The 26824-nt window shown below is 39.2% G+C and overlaps 1 protein-coding gene across 4 annotated transcripts in view; it reads right to left on the bottom strand.

The window, feature by feature from the left end:
• DGKI (diacylglycerol kinase iota) overlaps positions 1–26824 on the bottom strand; it is a 221565-nt gene that overhangs the window by 103525 nt on the left and 91216 nt on the right. For 3 of the 4 annotated variants that reach the window (XM_074871780.1, XM_074871783.1, XM_074871782.1), the window contains exons 4-12: positions 24722–24796; positions 22207–22263; positions 20477–20542; positions 14492–14563; positions 13834–13950; positions 7559–7633; positions 6244–6339; positions 4318–4400; positions 2817–2877 (exon numbers count right to left, since the gene is read on the bottom strand). In XM_074871780.1, the coding sequence (XP_074727881.1) occupies positions 2817–2877; positions 4318–4400; positions 6244–6339; positions 7559–7633; positions 13834–13950; positions 14492–14563; positions 20477–20542; positions 22207–22263; positions 24722–24796 (702 nt within the window). The remainder of the gene's footprint in view (positions 1–2816; positions 2878–4317; positions 4401–6243; positions 6340–7558; positions 7634–13833; positions 13951–14491; positions 14564–20476; positions 20543–22206; positions 22264–24721; positions 24797–26824) is intronic. The other variant, XM_074871781.1, reaches the window with a different exon arrangement.

Raw genomic sequence — 26824 nt, forward strand, 5'->3', positions numbered from 1 at the left:
ATGTATTCTAGTCATATGTATATAAAAGACTAGAATAAAAGAAACTCTAACGCTCAGTATTGAAGACTTTGGGTTGGAATGATGAATCTGGCTCTTTTGTATTGCAAGCTATTAGGTATTTTAGAGAGTCATTTCTCTCTCCTGTCCCTATTCTGGACTATGTAAAATTTGAAATAGAAATCTAGCCAGAAGGAACAAATTACTGTAAAATACTTTGTTTTCATTAAATGGTAATTTCCAAGGGGGGAAAGAATTGTTGCTGAAGATGTTATCAAACTTTTTATGACTGAAATAGGACTATTTCTTAAACTATTTCTCACCTTTAAAAAAAAAATTAATTCCAATCTGTGAAAGAACCTGTGCCACACTTTTAAATAAAGAAATAAGGAAAAATAAACATAAAATGATAAAGTGTGATTTATTTTTTTTCCTAATGCCAGTGTTCAAAGATGCAGTCTCTACTGGAAATGGGAGTTTTTAAATAAGACAGAAAACTGAAATCCTGACTGCTGCTGAACAGGATTTTTCCTCTCCCAACTAATATTACTATGATTTTAAACAGATTATTAACCCAAACTGGGATGACACTGGAGCTTCACGAAAGGTGCGCTGAATAACATGAATTGGGAACAACAGTTGGAATTTGAAGGACTGCAGAGGCGGTGGCCTGATAAATACAGTAACCACCACACTATTTGGTATTCTACAGTACATCTTTCACCAAGGCTCTTGACAGATAGATTTAATTCTGTATAAATAGCATTCATCAGACAGCTACTTATCATAGCCAATTGTCCAATTATTAAAGCATTCATCTGGGATGTGTTCCTGTATGAGACCTCATTGTCTGACAACAGTCATCTGAATCACAACTCATGAACTTGGGTGTCACCAAAGGTACCTAGATCTATCATAAACACTATGGTAAGACTAAGAGTCCTTAAGGAATTTTCAGAGGTAAGTAATCCTCTACCTTTCAAAATATTTATCCTTCTGTACTGATAACAGGAGACAGAATAAAAAGTCACCATAACTTCACTGGGGCCAGGACTTCTTAAAGTCCTTCGTTATTAGCCCTTTGTCATTACCACTGATTTAATCCGTACATCTGTGCCTCAGCCTCCCACTGGTACAGGTAACATTACAATACCTACCACTTTTGTAAATGCTTTTAACTTATAAACAGAAACTTCAAATTACTAATTTATATGTACAACGTTGCTATTTAACTTGAGGTCATTTCTGAACCTTGTACATTAGTTTTACAATCAAGGATGACACAGACTCATTTCCCTGTAAACAGAAAGCTCCTGACCGCTTTGAAAACAAAGCTTTCCACTTACGCCCTGGAAAGGAACAGCAAGCAGCGATGATGGAAAAGTTACAATAAGTTCTAATTCACCTCAGTAATGCAAGGTAACATCTGGTCTCATTGAATATTCACTAAGTCCATTTGAGCCAGATTTTTCATTTCTAAAAGGAATGGCTTTGGGAATAACTAGATATTAATTTGCTTCAAACTAAGCAGCAGCAGAGGTAATAGTGGAGTGCTGCTCATACTAATGAGAAGGTGCTGCCACCTGTCGCTTGCACTGCTCAAAGGGAAAACAAAGGATGGTCAGACTCAACATAGTTGCAATTCATTTCTATTTTAATATTTTCAGGATAAAATATTTTTTCCCCTATTAAAATACTGGCTTCCTCAGATGGAAGAAAAAGACTTTCAGAAACAGGCAGAAACACTTTTTTGCAGCTTATGCCTCCTGCTAAAGCAATGCCTTGGACATTTCTCAAAGAAAGTTCAAAATACAGTAAAAGTGATATCGTATTTTCCCAGGTACCAGCAAGACAGTAGTCTTGCAGAAGCACTGGTATTTATAACCCCCCTATGGCTGGGGTTTTAAAAGACCCCACAGAAGCAGAACAGAAAGTTCCCCCAGAAATTCAAGCAGAGATGGGTTAAGGGTAGGGGTTCAGCTCACTACCCCGTGCCCTAAACTTCTACATATATCTATCCTGGCCAGTCATTACACCTTGCCATTACCTACCTTCCTACTGTTACAACTATTATCAAATGCATATTTGGGGAACTGAGTTTCACAGAGATTAAAGGTCAGTTTTTCAACTGTATTTAAGCACTCAGTGGCACAGGCTGACATTTACAATATTCCTAAGTACTGGAAAGAGTAATACAGTTGTAATACTTCTATTACCCACTCATGGCTTCCGGACCCTGTTGGAGCCTGTCTCCAACTGAAGGTGCCTAAATCCTTTCAAGATCTGACCCTATTTGTTTATCCAATAACACACAGAAATTCAGTAGCAAAGACAGACACTGAACCTGGATCTGCCAGATCCCAGGCTATTAATATGACCAATGCAATGTTCTTCCTCACAGTGCTTTGTAAAAAAAAAAAAAAATGAGGAAACTCACTTTCTTTAGGCACAGAGGAGTCCCTGTTAATGACTGTACTCGGACATCATAGAGACAGGAAGATTTAATGGCTCCAAGATACTGACTTAACCTGCTAGACCCTCAGATCTATATAAATAGTGAGAGGAGGTCAAAGTTAAGTCTTTATTTTTAAGCTGTACCAAATCTACATGCACAAAGCAGATAGGACCTTGGACATAAGTATCTGGCTTCACCACTATGCAAGCCAGGCCACACAGAAAATCAAAAAAATTTTTAAAAAGGTAGATTTCACAAGCGTAAGGTACATTATCTATCTCTGCAAGCATCACAAGGTGGGAAACCCACAACTGCAAGGAATTTAATCACTTGGCCGATGACTGCGGGGTTGCCAGGCACCTACCGTCCCATCCCCGCCGCAGGCCAGGATCCGCAGGTTTGGCACTTTTCTGTACAGCTCCAGCCTGGCCAGGAGAAGGAAAGGAAAAAAAGGGGAAAAAGTCAGAATAATAATGCAGACACTTTTTATGCATTTTGCAGAGTGACAGTTTAACCACTGCTTACTGCATTTTCAAATACTCATTACTAAGGATGGGGGTGGAAGCGGGGAGAAAAAAAAAATTAAAAAAGTAATCTCGGTGCTACCAAAACCCTTGGCAATGAAGAAGCATCTGCCCGGGCAGCCTCAGCCAGCACTAGCCCCAACTCAGCCTGAGCCCTGGGGCTCACTTCACATCTTCATACACACGCAAAGCCACTAGGATGTGAAATGATGCCTTCCTCCATGGTTAGGCAGCACCTCCTGAGGAGTATTTGATCAGTTTAGCATGTTCCCATGCTAAATCTGAAAGGCCAGATTCTCTCATTCCCTCTGGAGATGACAAAATCTTTAATTTTTCCATTATCCTAAAGCAAACAAATATAAACATTGAGTTTAAGCAAAATTTAGTGTTCCTCATCAGGATTTTCTGAGCCACCATTTCTGAGGCATGTAGAACATGATAATTTCTTCAACTGGTAACTATTTTTAACACCACAGAAGGTAAAAAAAATCTAATAGAGTTCTTTCTCTGAATATCTGATCTAGGATACCAACAGTAGAGCCAAAAAAGTATCCATTGAAGACCTGCTCCTTTAGTTGCATGAGAGAGGCATAATGAAATATCTTGTAATGAAAGGGGTACATTCACATGGAGAGAGCTGAGTGACCAGAGGACTTAATCCTCCTTTAACTCCATTACACATATCTGAAAACTGTATGGCTACCTTAAAGCTTCTATACATCATGAGAGGATCAGCAGTGGAGGTGTTTCTTTAGGAAAAAAAGCTTAGGTGCCTTGAATAGCAGATACCTGGACCATTCTTATACAGGTAAATATTTGATTTTATATTACTATCTTTCTGTGCTGCTTAACTTGTGAAAGTAGTGCTGAACAGATGGTTAAGTAAAGCAAGTATCCCCATCTCAACTACCACAGAAGGATGGTCTCTTAACCCTTAGCAGAGAGAATCAGCCCTTTAAAGACAGGTCCTCCCTCCCTTGGAAGAGGCTCACACTTCAGCTGTTACCCAGATAAGCTGAGCTAGTTACTCAGCAATCAGAGATATTTGCATGCTGCTGTCACGTATGGAAATCTGGAGGCAGCCTCCCCCCACCATAATGCTCAGCCATTAGGGAATGGTAGGCACTGGGATCAGCAGCGAGTCTGTCTTGTAGCTATCTGGAACTGGCTCTGTCTGACATGGGAGCAGCTCCTGATCTCTCCTCACAGAAGCCACCACTGCAGCCCTCCCGCTCACTACCAAAATCTGGATACATAAACTTCATACACCAAGCAGAACTTTGTCTGCTCTCCTGATCAGAAAGAATTATGGACCAAAGCACTGAAGGCTCAAGCACTTACGCATCTCTTGGCCCTTCCTGAGAGAGATCAAAGACCTGGCGTGGATTCAGATACCACATAAACATTTGGAGAACCTTGGTGCCCTGGAAAGAAAGAAAAATCAAAGGAAGGCAAATTTTGAATAGTTTAATGATTATTAGAAATAAGTGTTCATTATTCACTATATTTGGACTGCTTTTCTTTCTTCTGTCCTTTAGAAAGTAAACAAACCAAGAAAAAGGCAAACTAGAAAATGGCAGGGCAGATGACTGCTCCATAGAATAGCAACCCACCAATCTGGGCAGGGTGCATAGGCATACATATAGACTGAATTTAACACCACAGATCACTAATGGTTCATAAGAACAGACATTTGGGGTCAGATCAAAGGTACAGGTCCCACAGCAACCTGTTCTCCTGCCTCTCACCACCTGCAACAAGAAGAAACATCCGTTATCCCACACCACCCTCAGTCAAACATGACAGCAAGAAGTTGAACAGCCTCATGGGCAAACTCACCATCATACTGAACAGTGTCCTGCCCAACATCCAAGCAATGACACTGCTTTGACCTTCATGATCACCACCATGAACCCTCATAACTGTAGCCCTCTACCATCTAATGAAGCAGGAGCCAAGGACTCTATAGCCTACAGCTGCCCCAATGCTCCCTCACTCACTACAGTGTGGCCAGCCCATCACCTGAAGATATAGTTTCTGCTTTCTCAAATTCTTGGGTTCATATTCTAGATACTCTTAATTCCTTCCTTCATGTTCTACCCAGACAAAGTGGCAGGATCTCTTACTAGCAGAAGAGGGTTAAGAACCCTATGGGATGAACTTGTATTCAAAAGTAATTCAAGAATGCATTTCAGACATGGCCTGGGAGGTGCAAGTCAGGAATTTTCAGTAGCTCCCACTTCTGAGGGATGACTCTTCTGTCTGACACCTTCCCTTAAGTGGAGAACTAAGAATAGCAGTCAAAGTGCCTAGGAAAATGTATAAGAACAGAGAAAACAAATGTGATGTTTGCTGTAGGTATTCTCCCAGCCTCAGCTATTTGTAATTCATAGAACTCTTGAGCCAGAGGAGGATACAGGACTTCAGTAACCTTCAGGGTTTTCTCTTCCAAATCTCTCCTTCAGTCCATGTAAACTTTTAGCATCCATAACATCCTATGGCAAAGAGTTTTGCAGCTGAAATACATACTTACTGTGAGAAGGACCAACTTTTTTCTTTGTTTTGAATCAGTCTTAGCAGTTTCCTTTGATATCCTCCCTAATTCATCTAACAGAGGAGAAAGCGAGCAACAGCTATGCTATTCTCCATGCTCTATAGGCCTCTGTTGTATCTTTCGTCAATCTTTCCCTTTCAACTAGAAACCCCTGTTCATCAAAAGGCACTCAGATTATTTGATATTCAAAAAGTGGCAGAACTAATCTGGAAAACATTCACTTGGATAAGTTTTAATTCCAAGAACACTAAGAAAGAAGTGTGCTGCATGTAAGTCACCAAAACTTAGTTCTCTGGTACAGTACAAGACCAGTAATGATTTTTTAAAATGCCATAGGAATGTGTCATTTCACATTCACTAATTTTACTAGACTTCCCTAGTAAAATTAATCCACTTTTTGGATAAAAAAAAAAATCTTCATTGGCAATTCAAATTTTCTGCAGAAAGACGAAGCCTTCTGAAAACCTCCAAACTATCATTTTAGATTCCTTTCAAGAATCTCAAGATAGGAATATAACTACTCAAATACTGAAGTATCCATTTCATCCATCCAATTCCACTGAAGTGGAAAGGGCATTCAACAGCAAGGACCTCTTCTGAGGACTGCAGTGAGGCATAGAGTTCTTCCTATCTGACTGACCAAGAACTAGTCTCATTTGCAGAAACACTGTTGTTAAACTACAGCTTTGTGACCTGGATCCAGATGTTCTTACCTGATTCCCTCCACTTTTTGGATTGACAAAAACCAGCAGTGGCTTCATGAGTGGAGAGGAGATAGGCTTTATCACAAATGGCCGACCTTTGTTATCCTGAGAAACAGAAACAAGAAACAGCTTTAGTACAAGCCATGTATGTTTCCCTGGCCTAACATGTGCAGGAAACCCAACCTAGCTCTGACAAAACTACCTCAGGTACTGGAAATAGTACAGCTATGTTAATGTGGTGCTCACCTGGGACTAATTTATCCAGATGAGACAATCAAGTAAGAAAATAATAGGGAGGAGAAAATCACTTCAGGCCAACACAAAACTATTTTGAAATTTTACTCAATGTTATTTCCCCAAAAAGCAATTATTCACACAGTGCTAATGTGTCAGATAAAGTGCTATTTTTAATATGAACACTTTTTCAACAGAAAATAGAATGACATAAGCTACTTATTTCATTAATTCCATCTACAAGACAAGTTGTATCAGCACTTATTTGCAGATGATCTGTTCTTGAGTTCTTGGCCTTGCTGCCCTCCCACCTTTGAACAAATGTCACAGGTCAAACATGACATGTCAATGAGAAAAATATTTGCCTCCCTACCCCTGCAGGACACCAGAGAGCCCAGTAGTGAGGGCACTCTCCTGGGCTGTGGAAGACACAGATTCAAATTTCTGGTCTGCAGCTCTCCTACCACCCAAGCGAGGACCTTAACCAGAGAGCCTTGGCTATGCAGAGGTAAGCCTCCCTCCACCTCTCCCATGAGGCTGTTATTCCTCTGTATAACTAATCCACTAGTCAGTGTCTGGAAACAATGTCTTCCATAAGTTGCATGGTAAATCAAACCATCAGATCATTCATCTGTTTTCTCTCTCTCTTTGTGGCCCAATGTCAATTTTCACACAAACAGAATATTTCTAATACAAGATCTCCAGAGGGAGACACCCTCAAACTGGACCAGACCCTTGCATCAGTGCACTCACCATGGATTTCACAACCCCAGTTTCACACCCCTGCTCTGCCTAGTGGAAACCAAGGGTCTGAGCTGAGTCTCTTACATCCCAAGGGAACGCTGTTTCATTAGGCTGCTGGTCCTTCTGGAGTCTGGTATGTTGTTTCTTGAAAAAAATCAACTCAGCAAATAAAACTTCTCATACAAGTTTTATCAAAACTGATCTCTTCTCACAACAAATTCAATAGCATGGAATTTTCCAGTGGAAAAAATATATTAAACACTGTAGTAAAAGAATTAAACTTTAAAGTCTGCATTTAGACATTTAAACAAAGGGAGACTGATTTCCAAAGCACTTTAATACCTACTTCATTGCCTCTTTTACTGGCTTTTCTTTTAAAAGACGTTCTCTTCTTTCGCCGCGTTGAAGTCTTTAATGAGTTCTACATCAAAAGAAAAAAGAATACATGAAAAGCAAAACAAAATTTAGAAGACAGGCCCAGACAGAGCCCCTTTACGAAGCTCTTCCATGCATGTCCACTTGGAGAATGATAAGAGTATCTGGCACATGCTTGAGATTTAAATTACATGCGCTGCATGCTTTACACTTCCACACCACCGTTTATGGAGAAAGCCACACACGGAGACCAGACTGGTGCTTTGGAACTGGAAACTTTCCCACGCTGTGAGGGGGGAAAAAGATCAGATGCTCCCATAGACTCACATAACACCACATGTTGTACCTGCCAACCCTCCCAATAGGGGTAGGAGACGCCCATTTCCCCTTCGGGGCTCCAGTCTCCTGCCCAATCAGGCTCGTCTCCTGGTATGGAGACCACCTGCATAAAGATGTAATAAAAAACATGATAAATGAGATATTTTTCATGTTTTTTTTAGGAAAGAAAACAACAAGTTTTAGCTCTGGCAACCATCATGACTCGACATAACGTAGGCCACCATGGCGAATGATGCTGGCACTGTGGACTCAGTTCCAGCCTATCAAGAAACTTGTGTATTCGTCTACTAAGGAACAAACTGAACTGTTAAAATTTAAGGATTTGGGTGAGCGGGGTGTTTGTGAGGGGTTTGTTTACTTTGCTTTTAAATAACAGTATCATTTAACTACATAGAAAAAAATATAAAACTGCTTCTATTTTTACAGAACTTACTAAAATAGAACTTGCATCAAAGCTATTCTCCAGGCTGGCAATAGCCTGCTCAGCGATACTGAACCAAAAGTTGTTCTGGTGTGGTAAGAACAGTCCAAGAAGGGGAATTTTATTTTATTTTTAAATTATTTTAATTCAGTAACTGAAGTCAAACCTGCAGGAAACCCTAATCCCTTCCATGTGATTGAAATTTTGTATTATAGGAAATACTGTAAATATTTTCTCAGTATTTCGTCTTCCAGTTTAGCCGTCTCCAGGAAATAAAGTAACACAGGGAATTAGAAGAAAGTTTATTGATTATTTTCTGGCTTCAAGAGGGGAAGCAAGATCCACTCAGCTCATCCAAAAGTTCATTTCTGCCCTGACCTTATTCAAAAGAGTACCACTAATGAAAAAAGTCAATGAGCAGAGATCATCAAATCCATAAGCAGTGACGTCTGTCCTTAATCCTGCTTGCTAACCAACATTAACAAAAATAGCTACTAGATTCTGCTTAATACCTAACAACACTGTCAGAATTTCAAGACTTCAGTACAACACACGAGATACAGAAGTTAATCTTTCCACATATCTAAGAAGTTAAGAAAACATAACAGCTATCTAGCTCAAATACCTAAAGAGGCCATCCTTTTGCACCCAGACCAAGAGAAGCCTGATGCAGAGCACAAGGTTCCCAGCTTTTTGTCACCTCTCAACATTGCTTGTGGACCAGGATATAGTCATGCTTTGTTGCTTACTGAAAATACTGAAGACAAGACAGCTCTGCAGAGCAATTACAGGACACTTGCCCTTTTAGACCATACTTTGAGAAACCACCTAAAGAAGTGTTTGTACTCTTCCCTACTCCGATACAAAATGATCTCGAAAGCATGATAAACCACAAAGACTGCACTGACTACAGAAGTGCATCAGCAATATCATCTGCATGGTCTTTCATCGCCCTACCTCAGTATTCAGACTGACTGTAGACAAAAGTCTTTATGTCAATAGAAAGGTACAGGACATTACTCTCAAAGCTGACTCCCCCTAGTTCCTCAGCCATTCTTTGATGAAGGATTCTCCTTGGAGTGGGGCATAACACAGGACAGAGAGAGGAGATCTAGTCTATCCACAGTCTTGCCAGCAGTCCACTGAAAGGTCTGGGGCATATCAAGCCTTCTCCCCATGCTTCAGTCTCTCCAAGTGTAAAATTTAAAATATTTATCCTGCTGGTTAAGTGCAGTGAATTCAGCTGGCAAATATTAGTCTGTAACTCAAGTTAGGTATTATACCAGGCAAGTACTTAACTGTACCTCTGGAAGAACCACTGTACTTGTTATTCTACCTCCACAATGGGTGGACCCAAGCCCAGTGAAGTTCTTCTGGAAAGGGCAAAGACAGTTCAGTAAAATACTTACTAATTTTAAAAGAATAATTTAAAGAATGTTTAAATGTAGTTGTCATTAAATCCCATTATAACATATCTCTTTCCTTGCCTATGGGTGGGGTGGAAGAGGCATAGAGCTATATTAGAGAAACTGTTTTAGTCTAAGCCTCTATTCATGATTATAATGATTTTAATTTCCACACTCAAAAAACGCACTACAATGCGCTACGTCACAACTACATTATTTCACCTTTTTTTTTTAACATGCCTTCACCTGCAGTGTTAAGACAACCTAAAGCTTTGCTATAATGATTGCAACTGCATGTACATAGCAGATGAAAGGCAAAAAACACTCCTTAACCATATACAGGTTATGTAGAAACATGCAGAAGAATAACAGCCAAGAGTAATCATCAGTCTTTGTACGCTGAAGTGAAGAAATGGATGTACATTACCTTGTCCACCTAACAAGGTGATGAGTATTTTATAAACATATAATGTTATTCAGCACAGTACCTGATAGCAAAGCATACCTTTAAATAGGCACCATATGTAAATCCTAACTTGTCTCTAGAAAGAAAACCTCTCTTTTGTGGATGTCAGTTTGACCATCTTCAAAAATAAATTTTCCATATTATTGAATGGTCAGTATATTTCTCAGCAAGCTTAGCTAGATGAATAGAAGAATTGGAGTGCTTGTATGGTGTTGGGTGGCGTGAGGGCCACAGATTATCTCAAAAGCAAATCCAATGGACCCTTTCAACATTTTCCTTTAGATCATTTCAGCCTTCATTTTCAAAGGCTTTTAGCATGCTGGGCTTCAAATGATTTAAATAATGAACAGCCTCTGGGAAGGTCAATCTTGAGCATCTTCTGGTTGTTCAAAAACCACCATCAGACAAGTCAGCTGAACTCAGCAATTGAGGAAATAAGGAAATAAACCCAGAAATATAAATATTCACTAGCACTTTTAAAAGGTCCTCAAAGAAGGAGAAGAAAACACCATGTTTACTCACCTTGAAAAGAAAAAATTGGAATTTTACAGTTACTGCCTTTGTCTTCCCAAACAGAAGACAGACTGAATCAGTAAGTATATCAGCCAGATCCTCCTTATTATCTACTTTTCTCTCACAACATAAGCATATATCAAGTCCATTTCTAGAGCTAACACGACTTGGGCTACCAAACCTCACCTATAACAATACACCAACAGTCAACAGGGGTGACCTACTTTCATCACAAACTAGGAGATGGAATTGATTTAAACCCCAGGAAAACAGATCTGGTATCAAAGTGCTGCTAACACAGTACAGAAACACTAAAAATCAGTAAAAATGTTACAGAAGTGGCTCACATTATGAATAACATGGAATAGGTATTGGGAGTTTTCCATTCATGTAAATGGGTCATTACATACAGGGCTACCACCGATCCCAAAGCTATTTGAACCATTCTGAATATTCCTCATCTTGCAATCAATTGCTTGCAAGAAGCAAAAGCTCCCCATTTAGAATGTAGGTTGTCAACAGAGATTTGTCCTTAACCAATTACACCATGATGCTTCACTACAACATTGCTAATCAGAGGGGGAGTGTGCTCTTTATTCAAGCCCAATATTTGATAGGTGGTGACCCACGTTGTACAAAATAAGCATGGAAAACCATTTTTGTAGCAATAAAAATTAAAATTAAAAATCAGGGCAAGATTTTGCTACAAAAAGCCATCTTATTTGCTTAAAAGAAACAACCAAACAGGATGAAGGCACCACTAAAATCAATTTCATATGAGTAGGGAATTCAGTTCAGGAGTTGCCTGTGACCAATGTAAGTAGTTAATTAGAGCTGAGGAAATATTTTATAACAAAAAGGCTTCTAGCCAAATTTATTCCGATTGTGGAATATGTGAAAAACAGATTGCTGGTTACACATTTATTTACTATCTGAATTTACAAAATTTTGTGAATATTGTGTTTGTATGCTGTGGATTGAATGCACTGAATATTTCATAGTGTTTACCAAATGTTCATACAGGGTGAAGAGAGTCATAATACACAGAAGTAGAGCTGGCCAGAAACAGCAGGAGAGGAGAAAATATTTCCCCCCAAAAAATAATAAATAAAAAAACCTTCTGCCAAAAATCTGAAAACACATCTGAAAGATGCGTTAGTATTTTCTACAGCAATAAGGATTCATTCCCCAGAACTAATAGCGCAATGAGTGCTGTTAAGAAGTTTCATGGAAATATGCCCATTTTCTGTGCTAAATATAATTTTGATCTAGCTAATGCTTCAATTACTCAAGATAGATTTTTTTTCATGCTACTGACCATGAATTTCAAGGACTCAAGATGTGATGGAGAGGGAATATTGAAGTACTTCCTCTCCACTCATGACTCAGGCACACAAAGCAACATTTAAAATCTTTATTTAAAAGCATTTTTCCCTTGAATTCTAATTAACTAGATCAGATTAATTTTTTTATTGGAACTTTTCTGAAAAAACAACAGACAAGAAAGAAAATTCTCTGAAAATATTATAAGGAAGGTACCCTGCTTTGGCCAAATGCCAAATCAAAAGAAAATTACAAGTGTTGATTACTTTTTTTTTTAATAAATATTGAATAAAATAAAAATTAAAAAGATTGAAGAAAGGCTGCTTTTAGTAAGGTCAGACATGGATACATCTATCAAATATGACACAGGTGCTGAAAATTAGCCAAGGAGATTAAGTACCTGTCAAGGACTCAGATTCTTCAAAAAGAGAGGAAAAAAGATTCTTCTGGAGGAGGGTGGAGTGAAACCAACAGAGAAAGAAGAGTGCGGGGAGAAGATACAAATGCCAAAGAAACCTTTTTTTTTCCAGAATGGAGGTGGCTAGGGATCTTGCCTACTCTCTCTGGACCTAAAGGAGAAATAGCCGTCTCTTTGGACAACTTTGATTAAGCTATATGTGTATTTCCCCTTCCCACCTTGTCTTTAATATCCAGCTTATTAGAAATGCTATTCATGCAAAAATCTGACAATCATATCCCTAGACTGGAACTAAAAACTGAACAGCATCACAACTTAAGACTTTTTTCCAGTTTCATGGGACTAATTTTGTCTTGCTGCCTTGCCTACAGTCTAAACTTCTCAGCTTCTTGTTGACAAGCAGGGGACAGAGCCAGGAAGCCCGGGGTCAATTCAAAGGATGGACACACTAACATTAAGAATGACACATCACTACTCTATAAAACCAGCATTCCTGTCAATGGAGTAAAACTACAAGAAAACATGAGTGGGAAGTTCAAATATCCCAGAGACTATTCATTTCAGAAGAAAACAAACCAACTTGTTTCAGTGCTTCTGAAATAAAACTTTTACCAGGATTCCTGACTCCCTGATATGTTCAGTGTTTGTTTGTCTGTTTCTTTCAGTTCAACCTGGAGTTAAAACAGACTTTCAAAGAAAAAAATACTTCTTGCCTGACGTGAATCCCCTTTTAATTTTTGGCCAGCTCTCTTTTGCATACCTTTTCTCCCTATTGTGTTCACCAGTGAATTATCCTCTCCAAGACATACCACATCTATTACAAAAGCTCTGAAGTCTAATGCTTGTTACCTGCAACTAAATGAGCACGTGGGCTTATTGCTGACATTCAACAAGCACAGATGTAAATAAGACGTGATTGTTTAAATGTCCATTGACAGAAAATTCAGAGGGATGCCAGTCCAACTACAGTCAATTCTTACTGCAGTTCAAGTGAATGTTTGCGAACAGTTTTTCCCTGTATTTGCTCAGCTCTATTTAATGAAACATGCTTGACTACCTGCAACACAGGGGATTTCTTGCAGTATGCTCGCTGAACTCACAATTAGAGGAACAAATCTGAGCTGGATTTGCTCAGAACAAAAGTCATGTTTGTTGCTAATCATCCCAAACAGGGAAATCTAAAGGGCTGGATGGAGGTGCGGGAGGATAGAGGTTCATAATCACCATGGATGTATGCTGGGTTTCAGGGATAGATACAGGGTTGAACAAGCATGCCTTAGTGAAGGAGTACTGAGCGGCGAAGCCAGGTTGGCCCTGTGCAGCCATACAGCTCCGGAAACAGACATCAGCATGCAGTTACCTGAGGTTTCTTCACCTTAATGATCCAGGTGGGAGGCACAATGACAGCAGCGTGAGCCCCCAGGGAACATGGCTCCTCAATGTGATGTAGCATGAAACAGGTGACTTTGTTATGAAACTGGAAGAGAGGAAAAGAGTCGATAAGGAGATCAAGACAGACAAAGGGGAAGCATAGAGAGGAGTAAGAGGGTGATGGTACAGAAACTGGAGCAATGTTCCCAACTCCACCATCTTCAAGTCCTTCAAACCATGGAGTTTTAGGAACATATAACTAAAGATCATTTTCTCTAGCCATGCCTTCTTACCAAAACAACACCCCAAAACCAAAAAAAACCCAATCACTCCTACTTAAACACAGATCACAGACTGAAGACCACAACCTAGTCTGATGCAGCTGTGTGTATTAAGAGTCCTTTGGCTGAGCTAGCAGCAGCAGGGCATTGATGGGAGGTAGCCAGCGACTATGTTGTGCAGCAAGAATCTTCTCCTAGAGGACTCATGTCAGTCAGTTATAGTGTCTTTAAGCAAAATGAACAGAAATGGCAAAACTGGGGGGGATTCACAGAGAGGGAACCCTCTGAGCCACGAAAAATGAAATTGCTTTCAGCATGGCCACTCAGTGAAGCTGCCACCAGTCTCCCTGAGTATTGTTCACTTACCGCCAGCTTGCACCAGGAACAACTGATGGCCACAATCTCTTTACTATGGAAGGAGAATTTTTGCTGAAAGCCCTAGAACAAGAAGGAAAAAAAACCATTAAATTCCTCCTGACTACAAGCAAATTTACACCTTTAACTCTTGCCAGGTGGCTGTGCTAGGCTAAATCAGTTCATAAAAGTCAGATACACTAGTTCAGCCTCAAAGCTCTTAAGCACCAAACAGACTTTTGGAGGATAAAACAATGACAGGATTCACAAAGAAGGTTCTTCAACTGGGGAATTTTCACACATTTCTAAAAACACTTCTCCAAAATTTTATGCTTTTTCTTAGATTTTGAAGTTAAAAACAACAAAAGAAGAAATAAAGAAGAAATGCCTATTTTAATGGATTTCTACAGATCTAACATTCAGGTTTTCTGTTGAATAAAACATTCCCTCATTGCAGTCTTGTTTGCTCTAAATGTAAACACGAATTTTAGCTGTTTTTTTTTTTTTCTTTTTTAAATACATAGTTGAATCAACTACAATGTCTGTGTGGAAAAGTTCTGATTGGGAAATTAAGTTTATTGTTTTATTGAGCCAACTCAGACCAAAATCTTTTTAGTAAGTTCCAAAAAACCAAGATGGTCTGATTCAGATGAAACAGATAAAACAAAATATTTCTTTGTAGTTCTAAAGAGAAAAGTGCCCACCATTAGCAGGAAATATGAGATTTTACTCTCCCACAGAAGAGTTTAATTTTGTAAAATGCAATTTCAGCAGATATATCACTTTGCTCTGAATTCTAAGGCTGAAAAACACCATTAGGTCATATACACCCTTCTTGCATATAACACAGGCAATAAATGGTAAGTTATACAGGCTAAAAATTTGTGTTCAGTTAAAGCTTATTTTTGCTAGAGAAAGAATTGATGTGGGTTGATGGCTGCAGAGATGGAAAATCCAGAACTTCACTGAACAGTTTGTCATAGTCACCTTCACTGCTTAGATTTCAGATTTGCAGTCATCTGGATCCTTTATTCATTAGCTTCTGTCAAGCCTCTCTCTAGTACATTAAGTAGCCCGTTACTGCCCAGAATCTTCTAATTCAGTTTCTCTATCAAGTCATGAATTCGTGAGCCAGCTTTATTTTCAGCAAACTGAGTTTTACCTACATCTCCTACGTGCTGGGCAATGCCCAAGACCCAATGCAAAGAGTTAAAATATGATTTAATAACATCTAACAGGACACTGCCTCACTGCTTCTATAATTAAGGTACTTTTTACCCTAGCTGCTGTGGAAAGGAACAGGAAGATGGACACCCACAGGAAAGATGAGCCTATTAGTGCTCAGTGCAATGACAATGTCAAGCACACCAAGAAGGAGAATTAAATGAACAACCAAAAACCCATTCAGAGATGCAATGGTCTTGTTAAGTGAGGGACTGAGCTATAGTCTGTCCATACCTGGTAGTTGAGGACAACCCTATTGATACCCTGAAGAGGAGAAGGCTCTACCTGTCTGTCTGCCATGCAGAAGTGCACACTGCAGTTGCTTCTTCAGTGTCCTCAGCATGTATTCAAACCAGCTTGCCAGATGGACTACACCACCAACTAAGGCCTACTCCTAAAGAGGCTTGTGACACCTCTGCCTAGATTTTTTTTTTTTTTTTTTAAATCCTTTCCCTAATACCTCAGGGTTTACATTCAGAGAAATTCAGAGTAGATTATTCATAATGATGGTGATTTGGCATATTCAGGTTTAGTAACAGAGCATGGTCAATGGCTTCACAAAGACAAGCTGGCCAGCTGCTTCTTGCTGGGCAGCTCTAGTCTGCCATTCAGTGGGGGCACAAGAACAGAGTGACAGTACATATGACACAAGTGCTGGAACAGAGGTCTGACACTGGACAAAATGTTCTATTCTCATTCACTTATAGTAGTGCTTCTTAATATTTCTCACAAATCTCACTCTTTCTTGTTGCAAAGTGTATTTAAAAAATTATTTCAGCCCCTCATGGGCATGAAATGTTTTGTTTTCTTCTGCTTTGTAACAATCATGGGAGAAATTCTTCTCTCCCAAAACCTCCACTAATAAAACCTAAAGTTCGGTACATTAATTCCACAGCCCATCAGTTGCGTATTTTAAACATATGGACTGAGCAGCTTGTCTGGTTCTGGATGGACCGTTTTTCATTTATTTAGTAAACCATTTGGCTTTTAGGGAGTCATTAGAGAAAATGATACAGCAATAAAAACATATTAATGATAAGTAGCAATAAACCACCACTTTTCTTCCTCAAATTGCTTTACAAATGTGAGCTAATTCCTCCTAAGGATACATGTTTGAGGTAAGATAGGAATTGTTTGAAAGGTAACATTACAAAGAAAGGAACTGATAAAGTGATGCACTGCAGGTCACAGTGAGATTTGATGGGGACTATCGGATTGAAACACTGGAGACCCCCATATTCGAACAGAAATCATCTCTTCCGTCTTCTCTCAGTGAGAAGGAAAATTGAGTTTCAGCTATCTTGTTCCTGGGTCATGCAAGGTGGTCTTCTGCACAAACTTAAGAAATTTTGTGATAGAAAATTAATTTGACCTTTGTGAGAATATCAGCCTAACAGCACCTGATCAGCCCTGATTCACTGGCACCCAATTCCTTACAACACATGAAATCCCATATTGTGAGCTGCTCCTGCAGAAATAAACAGTTTTGCATACCAGAGGAAATATATTTGGAGGTAAAGAGCACCTGAATCCCCAGCCTGTATTGGTGATTACAATCTGTTTAAATAATCTGGATCAAAGTCCACATTATAATAGAGACACCCACACACACAAACAGAGCATGTAGGGATTACTAGCTTTAACATGTTTTGATTATATTCTCAAATGTATTTATCATTAAAGAGTATTTTCACATCAATGTTAGGGCTACTAATAAATTTTTTAGCATGTATTTTCCTACGATATTTATTCCCTCCTTAATGCTCTCAAAGATATTCCAACACATTACTGTAGGAAAGCCAGGTATTATTACAACTCAAATACAGGCAGCAACAGAAGCATTTGGATGGTGATCTCTGCTAAAATGACAAAGAACTAGAACTGCCTTTCAGGTACTAGAAATTTCAGTCCTACCATTATATGCAGGGAAAACATACAGCTCTGCATCAATCCACAGGCCTTTAAAGGGACCAGTAACAGAAAGAGATAAACACCATAGCTGCACACTGTGTGTGTATAGTAGACACACTGCTTTGGACACCACAGAAAGTAAAAAGAAATAAAGTGTTTGTTTAGCATGATGGCCCAAGATGCATTCTCAGCCTCAAAAAATCCCTAAGCCACTGGTATGGAAGTATATGAAGAACAGATCACTTGCTACAAAACTACCTTTTTTCCCCACTTGCAAGAGAAAGAAATGAGTTCTTAAACATCATGAATGGTGTAGAGTATGTGGTTTGGAAGCATTTATTTACCATCCCTTTCAACACAAGAGCTACAGAGCATTAGAAAAAAAACTAGTGACAGGTTTGAAACAACCAAATTGTAGTTGTTCTCACAGCATGTAGTTAAATTCGGGAATTACTTGCTAAAGGATGTTATAAATGCTACAACTTTACAGGAACTCAAGGATCAACTACACAACATCACAGGAAAGAAAGTTGTCATAGGCTGTTAAATATGAAGGCACCATTCCTGGAAATTCATGAGACAGAACTTCTTAGAGGCCAAGAGACTGTTTTGGGGATGCATCACTAAACACCTGCCCCATCTTATACTTTTCCATAATAAGTCACTGTTGAATACTGGTCTCGATGGTACTTTGTCTTAAGAGATATGGCCATCCTTCTCTTAGAGTCTCCAGCTCAAAAAAAAAAAAAAAAAAAAAAAAAAAAAAAGAGAACCATGGCAGCAAATAGACAGAAATAGATTGTTTGGGTCCACTGCACTCAGTAAGATTCTGAACAAGACTTTCCAGGCCTCATTCCCCGGCACCGATTTCTGCATATATTACTTTTGCAGTACATGGGTGAAATCACCCCTGGAAGGAAGAAAACTGAAGCCTAGATGAGACCATATAAGCTGTATCTGCGCTAGCAAGAAACTTGTAACAGTGGGAGCACAGGCTCTGTTGGTACTGAGGACACTACACACAAGGATTTTCAGAGAATTTTACTTTGGACTAGTTGTAGTCTGGTCCTACAGACTGAATGCCCATTAGTAGCTGCAGAATTAATTTTCAATTAGGTTTAATCTAAAAGGAATTCAGTCCATTTGCTGCAAGACTGTCTCATGCATGAACCATGGCAAGTGGTGACAATCAGGAAAACTCCTTCCAAGCTGCACTTCTGATCTAAAGCAGAACACTGACATAGGCACCTCTGCGCTTCACCTCTCAGGAAGTGTCAGTTGTGGCACAGAAGGCACACAAAATATAAAGCCACAAAGCTGTGCTAAGAATGTTGGGAGTATCGATTCCTTTCCACTGGCTTATGATGTGAAGCATGAGATGGGCATATCCTAAATATTTTCTTTACTCAAACTGTTATCAATTATCATCAAATTACTTAACCATCCAGTTCCAGCCATGGGATAGGATCAATATTACACAACAATGAGATCTACCAGAATCATTACGTATTCCATGAATAATACTTTTTTTTTTGCTTTAAATTTACTGCCATTCCATTTCAATGATGGTTCCCTTTATATTCTCTGGTCATGCAAGAAAAAAGATGGTTCTCACTTGGAGGTATATAACATGTAACAGCAGAGCACGAGACTGACAAGTATTTTGCTGTAATAGGAGACTGCTTGGCCAATAAACACAATGGATTTTTTTTTGCTTGTTATCATTTTCCCTTAATCCTTTCCATTCCTTGGCAAACAACTCTACTACAATACATCCATGCTAGTCTTAACTGAATATTTCTTATTTAGGCGGAAAACTGATTTCCTCTGAACTTCTTCGTATTAGTCAGGGCTGATAGGAATTTTAGGATGGACTGGTCATGTTGCTGACATGAATGTACCCAGCACAGGTTTTGGTTTGATAGGCAGTAAGTACTCCCATTGCAAAATAAACTCCTAATGCCTCTAGGGGAGATCCAGGCCAAAATGGTAGAGGAGGAAGGCAGTATCACTGTGAAGTCATACTATAAGAATGCTCTATGCAAACTGCCTTCCTGCACTGTTCCCGTGCTACCTGCTATAAAAGGGCATCACATTTTTATTGCATGCCTTGTTGAGCTGGTAGCTGGTGATCTACATCAGTATCCAGATACAAATCTGATTTTCCTCTGACTTAAGTGCTGTGCCATGGAGACGAGGCACAGTCTTTCTTACTAGTTGATGTTGAGGGAGGCAAAAGTATAATATAGTGCTAGAGATAGGAAATTAAACCCCTGTGTTAATTTAATTTTTGAATATCTCTCAACAGATTTCAGGGGTTCGTAACATTTCAGAAGAAAGGTCTTCAGTAGCTAAAGGTCCTTCTTACCTGTTTTTATAGCTTTTTAGAAATAAACTTTTGCAATTTATGAAGCAGTGGAAATGTGAAACAGTCTCACAAATCTTAGAGTCTGCCAGGGCAGAAAGCAAGCAACAGCCTTTCTTTTTCCAGAAGCCTGAAAAAATAGGCCATCACAATTTTGGCACAGAAGACAACACTAGAAGAATGCCATATTGGCACAGGTTTAGCTTAACGAAGAAAGAAGCTCAAGGAGCCACAGCCTTCCTCCTCCTCATTTTCAGCAGTCAGTGCAGCACAATGTCCCAGGACACGTGATGTGCTCATTCCTGCATATGCATCTGCCTTTCTCTTCCCACATGGATATCAGAACTGCTACCACTCAAAATATCAGGCTTGTCATCAGCCCTTAAGAGAGGCCAAGTGTTTAGAATAGGAAAATTTCAGTGGCTAGAAGGACCTCCTGGCTACCCTGAATTCATAAGAGCCCAGTGTCGTGCATGTGGGTGCACTGGAAATCTTACCTTTCCACACTGCTTACATTTCCCCTCCTGCCTCCGCCTGTGCACCCAGTGATGTCGGACAAAGTTCTGCAAAAGGAGGACAAAGAGATATGTTATAGAAAGTAACGGCAGCTTGCACTCAGCAGTACCATCTGTGTGAAATTGGTTTACAGACACCAAAAGAAAGGTCCCTTCAGCCAATGCAATCATTTCTGGAGCAAAATGCAGCAGTCCCTGCAGGAAACCCCAGACACCACCAAAACTGGAGGAGGAATAAGGGTTCTTTATCCATGTTGAAATGCGACCAGAACTACTCTCTTAGTACTCTTCTACAAAAAAAAAAAAAGAAGTTCAATACAAGATGCAGAGATGATCATCACCTAAATACAGAGCACAGAAGGGCCCAAACATTGCTGTGATCAGTCACAATGTAGGGCCCTGCTCTATTCTGCTTTGAAATACAGCCTTATAATGCAAAAAAATCACAAGTCAATGCAGAACGGAAGGAGGGGAGGAAGAAGCAGTCATTGAAGCAGTCTTTTCTCCCTGTTTGGACTACTTACATCCTGGATGGCAGCAAGAGGTGGGCAAGAGATGGGAGGGTGAGCAGGACTGCTACCCCTGCTTCTGTGCAGGCAACAGGGTTAGAAGGGGTCTGCCTGCACCATGTTGTTACACCAGTGAACATTGAGCCACTGATATGTCAGGGAATTGAGCTACCTCTGCTAAGAGCAAGCCGGTCACCAAATCAACTATAAAAGTTAAGAGATGTTTTTGAAACACTGGCTTCTGTCTGTTCAAGCAGGTCAACAAAGGCCAACAAAGATGACCAGGGGGCTGGAGCACCTTCCTTATGAGAACAGGCTGAGAGAGTTGGGGTTGTTCAGCCTGGAGAAGAGAAGGCTCTGGGGAGACCTTAGAGTGGCCTTGCAGTACTTAAAGGGGGCTACAGGAAAGATGGGAGGGACTCTTTATCAGGGAGTGCAGGGATAGGAGGAGGGGTAACAGTTTTAAACTGAAAGAGGGTAGATTCAGATTAGATCTAAGGAAGAAATTCTTTACCATGAGGGTGGTGAGACACTGGAACAAGTTGCCGAGAGAAGCTGTGGCTGGCCCCTCCCTGGAAGTGTTCAAGGCCAGGTTGGACGGGGCTTTGAGCAACCTGGTCTAGTGGAAGGTGTCCCTGCCCATGGCAGGGGGGTTGGAACGAGATGATCTTTAAGGTCCCTTCCAACACAAACCATTCTATGTAAGACAGCTATATTAATATATCAATAATAATAAATACCCAGCACCTTCAAAGAAGCTGAATTTATACACTAGCCCGAGGCAAATCATAAGGTTTTTGAACGTGTGATTTTTTTATTACAAAAAATCTTTGGACACTAGAGATACTTGTAGAAAAAAAATGGAGAGGCAATTGGAAGGAGAAGGAAATAAAGAAAAAGTAAAAAAATACTAGTTCAAAGCTCAGGAGGAAAAGAAAAAATGCTACCAAAAAAGAAAAGAATACAGAATAGCTGAATCAATAGAAAAAGAGACAACAAAGATGAAATGGTTTCTGTCAGTCTAAGTAATGGAGTACTTCAGCTAGAATTCATTTTACATTTATTCTGGGGAGGAGAATACGTCCCTCTGAGAACCAATACTCTTAAGTCTCCTCTGAACTTAATAGCACTGCTGCAGCTTCACACCAGGTGGATCAGCACACAAATCAAATGAAAAGCAATCGTCATTCGTCCATTACTTACTTCTCTTGGAGATCTAGAGCCTCCTTCTCGGAAAGTCGGTTTGCAGCGAAAATTAATCTGGTATTAAAATAAAGCTGTTAGAGCTGAAAGTGAGGTGAGAGGGAATTTATTCCAATCTGTTGACCAAGGACAGACTTCCAAAATACTTATTATCTATTAAAATATTAGCTTCACTAGCTGAACAAGGTAACTTACCTGGATGACAGAAGATCTCTTCATATACCATAATAATTCTCCTTGCTAGATCACTACACAGCCCTCATCTTCACTAATGCTATTGCTGCCTGCTCAACTATTTAAACTGTTTCCCCCATGCCTAGAAGGTAATCGCTTCATCTGTTTTTTTCTGAAGACCATTTGCAAGCAAAGTGGACTTAAGATGAGGTCACAAAAGTTAATAGAAACTGGAAATCTAACTCTGTAAGACCTTTTTGCACATCCCAGTTTTATGTCTTCATAAACAAAATCTGTAGAGAAATCTTCATTCACACAAACTGTGCAAATTACTCTAAATTTCTACCTTCTGCTTAGCTCAGGCTGCTTTTACCCACCTCCCCAACCACAAACCATTTGGGGAGCACTGTACTGCCTCATGCAGTGCTGTTGCCTCCTTCAGATGGCAGAGGAAAGAAATAGGACAACAGGACCTTCCATGAATAGAAAACATTTTTAGGAAGGTGAAGGAAAAAAGCATCTAACAAACAACCGTGGAGTCCTATGAGAAAAAAACCCACACAAAATATTTTAAGAAAATCAATAGAAATAAGAGCAGGGGAAATGTAGAGAGAAAAATTATATACTGAAGAATAGAGAGATATAAGAAAAGGCCAAAGGATATGTGAGGTAAGGATGCACTTAATGAAATAGGTTCAAGCTTAAGCTGACTATCCTTCAAAGAATAAAACACTTAAGGATATTGCACAGCTATGCTTTTGTTATGAAGGTAGAATGATTGAGTTTCCCCAAAGTTAAATACAATCCTCCCCCTTCGTATATAAATAAGGTCTTCCCTCATTTAATAATAGTCTTCAAAATAATAGCTCGGGGGGGGGGGGGGGGGGGGGGGGGGCGGGGGCCGGGGTGTAGTAAACAAAATACTTATTACTTAAGAAGAAACAAAAGACATAGCAGTATTAGTCTTCTTCCATTGCTTTTCACCTGGAATTCCAACTTGTCATTTCTCTGCTGAATCATGGCAGACTGAAAATACCCCCAGCATATATAATTTTACTTACAATTTACCCATTTGCAGAGAGGTCCAAGCAGAAGACTTACGTACCAGTTTTAAATTCCACAGGGTTTAAGAGGGATGCAGACTTTATAACAACCCTCTGCCAAGAGGTAAATTTCATGATCTCCAAAATGGCATAAACAAGCTCAACAGAATGGGTTTTATCTAAGTGCTCATTTTCTCCAGCTGACAACGCCACCAGCTCACTGGGCTATGGAGAGTCAGCACTACTGATGATGAAGGAAGTCATGAAAAATTCACTGGTAGCATTTTGTGCTGAAAGCGTGTGCTAATGCTAATTTCACTGCGGGTAAAAGCATCGGGGGTGGAAATGGTATCTCTCCAACTTGGTATTATGGCAATCACTGTGACATTTGTCAACACAAGTCCAAATACTTGGAAAGGAAAAAAACTCTTTCCAAAGGGTTGCTGCTATAAATTTGTTATGCATCAACTTCATTTATGAAGAACAACATTGCAAAACATATAGGAGTGAAAATGAAGCTCTAATGAAATCAATAGGGAAAATTCCCACTCATATTTCTTTACACATATCCACCAAGAACGAAAAGGTTGGGGGAGAGTTATTTAACACATTACCAGTTAGGCATAACGAAGACAAATCACTGATGGGAAGACTGAAGTCAGTGATTGACATTCTATAGGCACCTGGGGGTGATGAGGGCTCCCTGAAGGAACTGAGAAGCAGGACAGATGATCACAGAAATAATGGTTCTATAAAGGAAAACTTTGATGGTTTCCATTTTAAAAACAAGAGCTTAATTGCTGAAGTTTTGAGGAGAAAACAGTATAGTCTAGTAAATACAGTAAAAAAATGTTCATAGTAGCATCTATGCTGCATTGCATGTAATAAATATAGCTGTCAAAAGATGAATTATGCTGGGTTTAGTAAAGGAATTTTGAAAGGCCAATTTTGTACATGATAGGATACTGCATCTTCTAGCTTTAACTTTCAATCTAGAAGTAGAGGGAAATTATTTCTTAAACATAAAAGATGTGAAAGTATTACATGGTTAACATAAAAGATGTGAAAGCGTTACATGGGTTTTTGTTGGTGGTGGGGATTTTTTAATGGCTCACAGGGTTTGAAGAAAGTATTTTTTAAAATAAGATGGAATTTTTAGTCAACTTCTTAATCAAATGTATTGTTAAAGCAACTGTGAAAACCGAATTTGGCATATGGTGTTTTCTGGACTGAAACCTCAGTAAAAGAATTAAACGAGTGCCTTCCACGTCAGGCTCCAGAAGATGGCAATGTCTTACCTTGTCTAACTGCTCCATGCACGCATTGTGGACCACAATCTTGCAGGCAGCACACTTCCTCCGCAGAGCAGATTTCTGCAAGAGGAAAAGGGAAACGTGTGTGCATGGAGGTGTGCTATTTCCAGGAGGAAAAAAAAGTCAGCTGTGAAACAGGAGATCTTTCGCTCCTTATGCAACATATATTTTTTCTTCTCTTGGTGCTGTCAGCTGTTCCATATATTGAAAAAAGGTCTGAAGCTCTTCCAGTTAAGAATGGGACTTTGTGAAAATGACAGAGCCACAGTACTCCAGCTTGAGAACTAGAAGGAAAAGGCTCCCTTTAGGTAGCCGATAAGGCTGTTAACAAGGCAGATCATCCCTCTAAAAGGGAGCAGCCTACAAAGACGATGAGCAGAGCCAGTGAAAAGAGGAGAAAAAACATACATACAAATCCGATAACTCAGACCAGTTCAGAAGAGTATGTCATTTCATGCTTATCATATAATGTTTAATTTGATAGGTATGACCATTGCCTTTCAGAAAAATACTTGGGTACTTGGGTCATTTAGCAGAGAATGATAACCTTCTCACAGAATGTTGTTAAATGCTTATGAAATGTTACAGCAGGGAGAAAATTCTCAACCTAATTATGCTGGTTAGTTTTATTAATTTCAGTAGAGCTTTTAAAATAACTCAATTGAATCCCCTGGGCCAAAGCATATCAAAGGCAAGAGAATGCATCCAGGAGAAACAGAATATTTACTTTTTTTTTCTTGCACATACTCAATCTAATAAAACAGATGGAATTAATTTTCATAGAAGTTGTAACTTACAGACTGGTGCTTAAGGGACAGAAAATTTATAAACACATGGTAAGTTGAGATTGATTTGTTTCAGATTTTTACATTCAATTCATTCATGTTTATTTAAATCTCTAATAAATTATTTCTTTAGAATTTTCAATATATTGTAAACTCAAGAAGAAACAAGGAACACAGCTTTGGCTTACACAGAATAATTTTTATTATACTGAGTCTCATATAATTATGAGTCTCTATCTAGAAACACACTAACTGTACACGTTCACATGTATGTTGAGTGATGTTCTAATGTTTCACCTGAAGAATCATGACATTGTATAGCAGACTAAGCTTTCATGTGCTTTGTGACTTGTTAACATTAAGCATGTTTTTAATCTCCTTTTACCAAGAAGAGTGAGACAACATAAAGGAATTGATAGCTAAGATGAAAAACTGCAAAAACCAAACAAAGGTAACACCCTACAAGCAGATATTTTTTTTTTTTAAATATCTTGCCTTTTAAATTGTTCTCATGATTTTTGAATGCTAGTGGTATTGCAAGTAGTTACAACCATTTATAGTCTGAATTTTTACTAGCCTCTCACAATCTTTTCCATTACTTCTAAACTTGTTTAATTTATCATGAAATGTCAACTCCATATTCCAGAGATCATGAATTAATGTTCTGTATAGGCTTTTATGCAAAGTCTAAGCATCTATGGATTAATTATTTCTCACAACTTCATCACTGAAAACATTTAATCTTAAATAGTCTACATGCAAAAGAGTTAAGTCAAAGGAAGACCAGGACAGGCATAGAAAGATACAGTGTCTTCAAAAGATTCAAACGGAAAAGCATTAGCCTTTTGACAGATCAGGTTAAACCAGCCACAACTAAAGTTATCTGGATTTCCATTTCCATGTCTAGGTTCTTAAACTAGCGAAAGTCCCATATGCTGTAATATGTTATAAACAGATATCGCTTTCCCCAAAGGGAACCAATACACTAGTACCTAAAAGTGGAAAGAATCTCAGTCACATCAAGCAAAGGCCAGGCAATTAAGAACTGAGCAACTTTAAACTCTGCTGCTTCCTAAATATGACTCTGCAATCTCCAGGCCTATTGGCTGGAAAAGCTTGTCACCATGTAAGATCCCTCCCAACATTCCCAGATAAAAGTTTAAGTCAGTGGGTCTAATTCACCAGCTACTGCAAACAGTCCTTCCAACTCCTAGACATACACCTCTAAAGCTAAGACACAGCCTTGCAAATCATATGCAACATTTTACTAAATTTCCATGCTACTTTCAAGAGGAAGTATTTA

The sequence above is a fragment of the Strix uralensis genome, chromosome 5, assembly GCF_047716275.1.
Source record: "Strix uralensis isolate ZFMK-TIS-50842 chromosome 5, bStrUra1, whole genome shotgun sequence".
In the NCBI taxonomy this organism is placed as follows: Eukaryota; Metazoa; Chordata; class Aves; order Strigiformes; family Strigidae; genus Strix; species Strix uralensis.